This window comes from Oncorhynchus masou, unplaced genomic scaffold (assembly GCF_036934945.1).
Source record: "Oncorhynchus masou masou isolate Uvic2021 unplaced genomic scaffold, UVic_Omas_1.1 unplaced_scaffold_2632, whole genome shotgun sequence".
NCBI classification, from domain to species: Eukaryota; Metazoa; Chordata; class Actinopteri; order Salmoniformes; family Salmonidae; genus Oncorhynchus; species Oncorhynchus masou.
In genome coordinates this window covers 48642-56867 of record NW_027009068.1, presented here as the reverse complement: position 1 = coordinate 56867, position 8226 = coordinate 48642, and the positions used below count along the sequence as shown (strand labels likewise).

Sequence of the window (8226 nt, the reverse complement as noted above, 5' to 3'; positions counted from 1 at the left end):
CAGGGGAAGGGTATAGGGTCTAGTCTTACCTAACAGTCATGGACAGAGCAGACTCCAAGGGGAGAGTTTAGGGTCTAGTCCTACCTAACAGTCATAGACAGAGTAGACTCCAGGGGAAGGGTATAGGGTCTAGTCTTACCTAACAGTCATGGACAGAGCAGACTCCAGGGGAAGGGTATTGGGTCTAGTCCTACCTAACAGTCATAGACAGAGTAGACTCCAGGGGAAGGGTATAGGGTCTAGTCTTACCTAACAGTCATGGACAGAGCAGACTCCAGGGGAAGGGTATAGGGTCTAGTCCTACCTAACAGTCATAGACAGAGCAGACTCCAAGGGAAGGGTATAGGGAAGCATCATAGCCGTCACCATCCTGACTGGCAGCAGGTTGCTTAGCGACTGGACCAGACTGTATCTCTCCTTGCAGGCTTCAACCAGAGCTACAGAGAGAGACAGAGAGAGAGAGAGTGACAGAGAGAGAGAGTGACAGGGAGAGAGTGACAGAGAGAACACATCATTGACTAAATACATTACCTAAATACATGAGTTACAGAGAGAGGATAGAGAACAATTCACTCACTGAAAACATTACCTTAATACATGAGAGTTACAGAGAGAAGATTAGAGAACTACAGAGACAAGAAGAGAGAGCTACAGAGGGAGATACAGAGAGAAGAAGAGTGAGTGACAGAGGGAGATACAGAGAGAAGAAGAGAGAGTGACAGAGAGAGATACTGAGAGAAGAAGAGAGTGACAGGGGGAGATACTGAGAGAAGAAGAGAGAGTGACAGGGGGAGATACTGAGAGAAGAAGAGAGAGCGACAGAGGGAGATACAGTGGGAGGCATGGGGAACAATACATAGCTTTTATTTAGCAGGTGCTGTTCTTTACTCTGCCTACAGAGAGCAGCAGAGAGAAGATAGACACTCCCTCACTCAAACATTTCTTGAATACAGGGCAGAACACACTGTACCAAAGGTCAGCAGAACTACACACTGGATCCGTTGGAGCTACATGGGGATATAGTTGTTCAGCACAAGGCCTTTCTACTTAAACATCTGCTGTCTCACTACAGAAACAGGAGATAGACCAGTGTCCTGTCCAGGGGGTGTCCTGCACATCAAGCTGTCTCACTACAGAAACAGGAGATAGACTAGTGTCCTGTCCATCAAGCTGTCTCTCTACAGAACCAGGAGATAGACTAGTGTCCTGTACATCAAGCTGTCTCTCTACAGAACCAGGAGATAGACTAGTGTCCTGTCCATCAAGCTGTCTCTCTACAGAAACAGGAGATAGACTAGTGTCCTGTCCAGGGGGTGTCCTAGTACATCAAGCTGCCTCTCTACAGAACCAGGAGATAGACTAGTGTCCTGTCCAGGGGGTGTCCTGGTACATCAAGCTGTCTCTCTACAGAAACAGGAGATAGACTAGTGTCCTGTCCATCAAGCTGTCTCTCTACAGAAACAGGAGATAGACTAGTGTCCTGTACATCAAGCTGTCTCTCTACAGAACCAGGAGATAGACTAGTGTCCTGTCCAGGGGGTGTCCTAGTACATCAAGCTGCCTCTGTACAGAACCAGGAGATAGACTCCTGCCCCATGGGCCGTTCTGGCTCAGACAAGGCTTACTTACAAGGCCTTTCTCAAGTCCAGTCTCGTTGACATCTTTTCAACCAATTCTGCTCACTGGGATTAACTTGCTGTTCTTTAGTCTTACCTTTGTGTAGTCTGGGTGGCAGATGTTCAAAGATGTGATCCTCAATGGTGGATTTGGATTGGGAGGGGTTTACCACTACCCCATCCTCGCTGGGTCTGATCTCGTTCTCTACATGATGCTCCTCATGCTCTTCCTCATCATCATCATCCTCGTTCATGATGTCATCTTCGTCATCCTCACCGTCAGCTATCAGAGGTCTGTGGGGTCCTGGATGATTCAGTAGTCCTGAAACATCAACAAACAACACAGTTAAGAACCTGCAGTCTCTCTGGTTGGTCATCGGTCTGTCTGGTTGGTCATCGGTCTGTCTGGTTGGTCGTGGGTCTGTCTGGTTGGTCATCGGTCTGTCTGGTTGGTCATCGGTCTGTCTGGTTGGTCGTCAGTCTGTCTGGTTGGTCATCGGTCTGTCTGGTTGGTCATCAGTCTGTCTGGTTGGTCATCGGTCTGTCTGGTTGGTCATCGGTCTGTCTGGTTGGTCATCTGGTCTCTCTGGTTGGTCATCGGGTCTGTCTGGTTGGTCATCGGTCTGTCTGGTTGGTCATCGGTCTGTCTGGTTGGTCATCGGTCTGTCTGGTTGGTCATCGGTCTGTCTGGTTGGTCATCGGTCTCTCTGGTTGGTCATCAGTCTGTCTGGTTGGTCATCGGTCTGTCTGGTTGGTCATCGGTCTGTCTGGTTGGTCATCGGTCTGTCTGGTTGGTCATCGGTCTCTCTGGTTGGTCATCGGTCTGTCTGGTTGGTCATCGGTCTCTCTGGTTGGTCATCGGTCTGTCTGGTTGGTCATCGGTCTGTCTGGTTGGTCATCGGTCTGTCTGGTTGGTCATCAGTCTGTCTGGTTGGTCGTGGGTCTCTCTGGTTGGTCATCGGTCTGTCTGGTTGGTCATCGTTCTGTCTGGTTGGTCGTGGGTCTGTCTGGTTGGTCGTGGGTCTCTCTGGTTGGTCATCGGTCTGTCTGGTTGGTCATCGGTCTGTCTGGTTGGTCAGCAGTCTGTCTGGTTGGTTGTCGGTCTGTTTGGATTATCATCAGTCTGTCTGGTTGGTCATCGGTCTGTCTGGTTGGTCATCGGTCTGTCTGGTTGGTCAGCAGTCTGTCTGGTTGGTTGTCGGTCTGTTTGGATTATCATCGGTCTGTCTGGTTGGTCATCGGTCTGCCTGGTTGGTCATCAGTCTGTCTGGTTGGTGTAATATCACAGACAGACTGTAATGTATAGTAAACGCTCTATACTAAAGCATTAAATACAAAGCCTAAGAAAGGTCTCTTACCGTTCTTCTTCAGGAAGTGAAGGGCATCTTTATATCCCTGTTTACACATGGTCTTCATAACCTGACACAAAGAAACACAGACACAGCAAATATCCTCATTCAGAGAGTCTGTCTCCGTCGGACACCTTGTAAATAACAGTACGTAATGTCCTGTGTGGCTCGGGTTGGTAAGAATGTGTGGTGGTAGCAATGCCAATCTCGTGGTTTCAATTCATGCACAGATCACACCACACATACTAAAACAAACACACAATGTACTGTCGCTTTGGATGAAAATGGCTGCTGAATGGCATATATTATCATATTATTACATTAAGGTAAATTAGCATATTATTACATTATGTAAATATGAGAGACTGTGAAGGAGTTGATGGGGAGATTGGAGGAGAGAGAAATGAGGGAGTTGCTGTGTTGGTGTTTTAAGCATGGAATTCACCCGACAGAGCGTGTCAGGGACTTGATGGCACCTGGGTCAGCGCTCCAACACTCGTCCTGAGGTGCGTGTTAGTCGGCTGGTGAAGTTGGTGCCAGCCTCACGCACCAGGCCTCCTGTGCACCTCCCGAGCCTTGCACGTCCTGTGCCAGCCCTGCTCTTAAGATCTCCAGTACGCCTTCACGGTCTAGCCCATCCTGTGCCACCTCCACACACCAGCCCTCCGATGGCAGCTCCCCGCACCAGGCTTCCTGTGCGTGTCCTCGGCCCAGTACCACCAGTGCCAGCACCACGCATCAGGCCTACAGTGCGCCTCGCCTCTCCAGCGCTGCCCGAGCCTTCCTCCTCTCCTGCGCTGCTGGAGTCTCCCGCCTGTTTAGCGCTGCCAGAGCCTTCCTCCTCTACAGCGCTGCTGGAGTCTCCTGCCTGTTCAGCGCAGCCAGAGCTGCCAGCCTGCATGGAGCATGGAGCAGCTGGTTGGTCATGGTAGAGCTGCCAGTCTGCATGGAGCAGCCAGAGCTGCCAGTCTGCATGGAGCAGCCAGAGCTGCCAGTCTGCATGGAGCAGCCAGAGCTGCCGGTCTGCATGGAGCAGCCAGAGCTGTCGGTCTGCATGGAGCAGCTAGAGTTGCCAGTCTGCAAGGACCTGCCAGTCTGCAAGGAGCTGCCAGTCTACAAGGAGCTGCCAGTCTGCGAGGAGCTGCCAGTCTGTGAGGAGCTGCCAGTCTGCAAGGAGCTGCCAGAGCTGGCAGTCTGTATGGAGCAGCCAGAGCCGCCAGTCAGCATGGAGCAGCCAGATCCGTCAGTCTGCCAGGATCCGCCAGTCAGCCAGACTCTTCCAGATCCGCCAGTCAGCCAGACTCTTCCAGATCCGCCAGTCAGCCAGACTATTCCAGATCTGCCAGTCAGCCAGGATCCGCCAGTCAGCCAGACTCTTCCAGATCTGCCAGTCAGCCAGACTCTTCCAGGTCTGCCAGTCAGCCAGACTCTTCCAGATCTGCCAGTCAGCCAGACTCTTCCAGATCCGCCAGTCATCCAGACTCTTCCAGATCCGCCAGTCAGCCAGGATCTGCCAGAACCGCCAGCCAGCCAGGATCTGCCGGATCCAACTACCTGCCTGAGCTTCCTCTCAGTGCTGAGCTTCCTCTCAGTGCTGGGCTTCCTCTCAGTGCCAAGCTTCCCCTCAGTCCCGAGCTTCCCTCAGTCCCGAGCTTCCCCTCAGTCCCGAGCTACCCCTCAGTCCCGAGCTACCCCTCAGTCCCGAGCTGCCCCTCAGTCCCGAGCTGCCCCTCAGTCCAGTGGGGTTCTGGGTGAGGACTACTAGGCCATGGTCGGCGGCGAGGGTGGACTATCCTAGGACGCGAGGAGGAGGGACTAAGACATTGATAGAGTGGGGTCCACGTCCCGTGCCGGAGCCGCCACCGTGGACAGATGCCCACCCGGACCCTCCCCTATTGTTTTGATATGCGTCCGGGAGTCCGCACCTTAGGGGGGGGTTCTGTCACGCCCTGGTCGAAGTATATTGTGTTTGTCTTCATTTATTTGGTCAGGCCAGGGTGTGACATGGGTTTATTGTGGTGTGTTTTGTCTTGGGGTTTTGTTAGGTATTGGGTGTGTGGCTTAGTAGGGGTATCTAGCATAGTCTATGGCTGTCTGGAGTGGTTCTCAGTCAGAGGCAGGTGTTTATCGTTGTCTCTGATTGGGAACCATATTTAGGCAGCCATATTCTTTGAGTATTTCGTGTGTGATTGTTCCTGTCTCTGTGCTTGTTGTCACCAGATAGGCTGTTTAGGTTTTCACGTTCGTTCATTGTTTTGTTTAGTTATTTCATGTCTAGTTCCTTTTATTAAAGAACATGAATAACCACCACGCTGCATTTTGGTCCGCTTCTCCTTCACCAGACGAAAACCGTAACAATATTATTATTATTAGTAGTATTACATTATGTAAATTAGCATATTGTCTTATTACTATTACATTATGTAAATACATATATTATCATATCATTAGTACATTATGTGAATACATATATTATGTGTCTGTCTGTGTGTGTGTGTGTGTGTACCTGTGGCTCAGGGGGTGTTGTGGAATAATCAGGATTGGTTGGTAACATCGGTAAGATGTTTTAGTCTTCATCATATGTTTGTAAGTTACTTCTTATCAGAATGTCATTGTTGTATAATACTGTGGCCGGGTTTGCAGTTATCTGTTCTCTGTCAGGACTAAGTTACTTGGGCCGGAGAGAGGGGAGAGGTCAAGCGTGGATCTCTTGGCTCCACAATGTCTGTGTGCCTGTCAATGTGTCTCTGTGATCTTGTCAAGTTTGGGAGGATTTGATATATGCTATATTCATTTATAGACACTGAATTGATCTGAGAGTCACAGGGTTGTGATGGAGCTCATATAATTAAAGATGGACTTTATGATAACTCTGACTTGTGTGTGGTTTGCTCTCATGATTTGGTAAATACAGGAAATTTCCTCGACAGGGGAAACAGAGATCTGGACACTCTGTGGAGGTCTGTCTGTGTGTGTGTGTGTGTGTGTGTGTGTGTGTGTGTGTGTGTGTGTGTGTGTGTGTGTGTGTGTGTGTGTGTGTGTGTGTGTGTGTGTGTGTGTGTGTGTGTGTGTGTGTGTGTGTGTGTGTACCTGTGGCTCAGGAGGAAACAGAGCTCTGGACACTCTGTAGAGGTTGGTGAGTGTAAACTGGATGGAGGTGTTGGTGAATCGTAGTTCATGCATGTTGGTGGATCGGTCTCTAGGGCAGATGTCACTCTCTCCAGAGAATGGAGACACAGTGATGGTGTTCTTCAGCTCATACTGAGGCAGATTGTCACTGATACCACCATCCACGTAACGCTGGAGGGAGGGAGGGAGGGAGAGTCAGGCAAAGAGATACTAAACTAAAGTAGAAACCATTTTGAGTCAGTTAAAACGTTGCTACATGGAGGGACACTCTGCAATTCCAGTGGGTCAGAAGTTTACATACACTAAGTTGACTGTCCCTTTAAACAGCTCAGACAATTCCAGAAAATGATGTCATGGCTTTAGAAGCTTCTTATAGGCTAATTGACATCATTTGAGTCAATTGGAGGTGTACCTGTGGATGTATTTCAAGGCCTACCTTCAAACTCAGTGCCTCTTTGCTTGACATCATGGGAAACTCAAAAGAAATCAGCCAAGAACTCAGGAAAATAATTGTAGACCTCCACAAGTCTGGTTCATCTTTGGGAGCAATTTCCAAATGCCTGAAGGTACCACGTTCATCTGTACAAACAATAGTACGCAAGTATAAACACCATGGGACCACGCAGCCGTCATACCGCTAAGGAAGGAGACGCGTTCTGTACTTTGGTGCGAAAAGTGCAAACAATCCCAGAACATCAGCAAAGGACCCTGTGAAGATGCTGGAGGAAACAGGTACAAAAGTATCTATATCCACAGTAAAACGAGTCCTATATCAACATAACCTGAAAGGCCGCTCAGCAAGGAAGAACAACAAAGAAGCCACTGCTCCAAAACCACCATAAAAAAGCCAGACTGGTTTGCAACTGCACATGGGGACAAAGATCGTAGTTTTTGGAGAAATGTCCTCTGCTCTGATGAAACAAAAATAGAACTGTTTGGCCATAATGACCATCGTTATGTTTGGAGGAAAAAGGGGGAGGCTTGCAAGCCAAAGAAAACCATCCCAACCATGAAGCATGGGGGTGGCAGCATCATGTTGTGGGGTGCTTTGCTGCAGGAGGGACTGGTGCCCTTCACAAAATAGATGGAAAAGGATGTGGATATATTGAAGCAACATCAAGACAGTTAGGAAGTTAAAGCTTGGTCGCAAATGGGTCTTCCAAATGGACAATGACCCCAAGCATACTTCCAAAGTTGTGGCAAAATGGCTTAAGGACAACAAAGTCAAGGTATTGGAGTGGCCATCACAAAACCCTGACCTCAACCCTATTGAAAATGTGTGGGCAGTGTGTGCGAACAAGGAGGAAGGAACAAAGGCTAACCGAAACGTTTGAACCAAGTTAAACAATTTAAAGGCAATGCTACCAAATACGAAATGAATGTATGTAGACTTCTGACCCTCTGGGAATGTGATGAAATAAATAAAAGCTGAAATAAATCCTTCTCTCTACTATTATTCTGTCATTTCACATTCTTGGGTGTATATGGTAAAAGTAACACCATACTAGAGTGTATAGGGTAACAACATACTAGAGTGTATATGGTAACAAAATACTAGAGTGTATATGGTAACAACATACTAGAGTGTATATGGTAACAACATACTAGAGTGTATATGGTAAAAGTAACACCATACCAGAGTGTATATGGTAACAACATTATAGAGTGTATATGGTAACAACATACTAGAGTGTATATGGTAACAACATACTAGAGTGTATATGGTAACAGTGACAACATACTAGAGTGTATATGGTAAAAGTAACACCATACTAGAGTGTATATGGTAAAATTAACACCATACTAGAGTGTATATGGTAACAATATACTAGAGTGTATATGGTAACAGTAACAACATACTAGAGTGTATATGGTAAAAGTAACACCATACTAGAGTGTATATGGTAAAAGTAACACCATACTAGAGTGTATATGGTAACAACATACTAGAGTGTATATGGTAACAACATACTAGAGTGTATATGGTAACAACATACTAGAGTGTATATGGTAACAACATACTAGAGTGTATATGGTAACAACATACTAGAGTGTATATGGTAACAACATACTAGAGTGTATATGGTAACAACATACTAGAGTGTATATGGTAACAAACATACTAGAGTGTA

At 47.6% G+C, this 8226-nt stretch overlaps 1 protein-coding gene across 1 annotated transcript in view; it reads right to left on the bottom strand.

Annotated features, from left to right (window-relative positions):
- Window positions 1-231: 231 nt before the first annotated feature.
- LOC135533733 (patatin-like phospholipase domain-containing protein 2) overlaps window positions 232-8226 on the bottom strand; it is a 33228-nt gene continuing 25233 nt past the window's right edge. Inside the window, exons 4-7 of the mRNA XM_064960996.1 lie at window positions 6056-6265; window positions 2975-3035; window positions 1714-1938; window positions 232-437 (exon numbers count right to left, since the gene is read on the bottom strand). Of these exons, the coding sequence (XP_064817068.1) occupies window positions 301-437; window positions 1714-1938; window positions 2975-3035; window positions 6056-6265 (633 nt within the window). The 3' untranslated portion in view covers window positions 232-300. The remainder of the gene's footprint in view (window positions 438-1713; window positions 1939-2974; window positions 3036-6055; window positions 6266-8226) is intronic.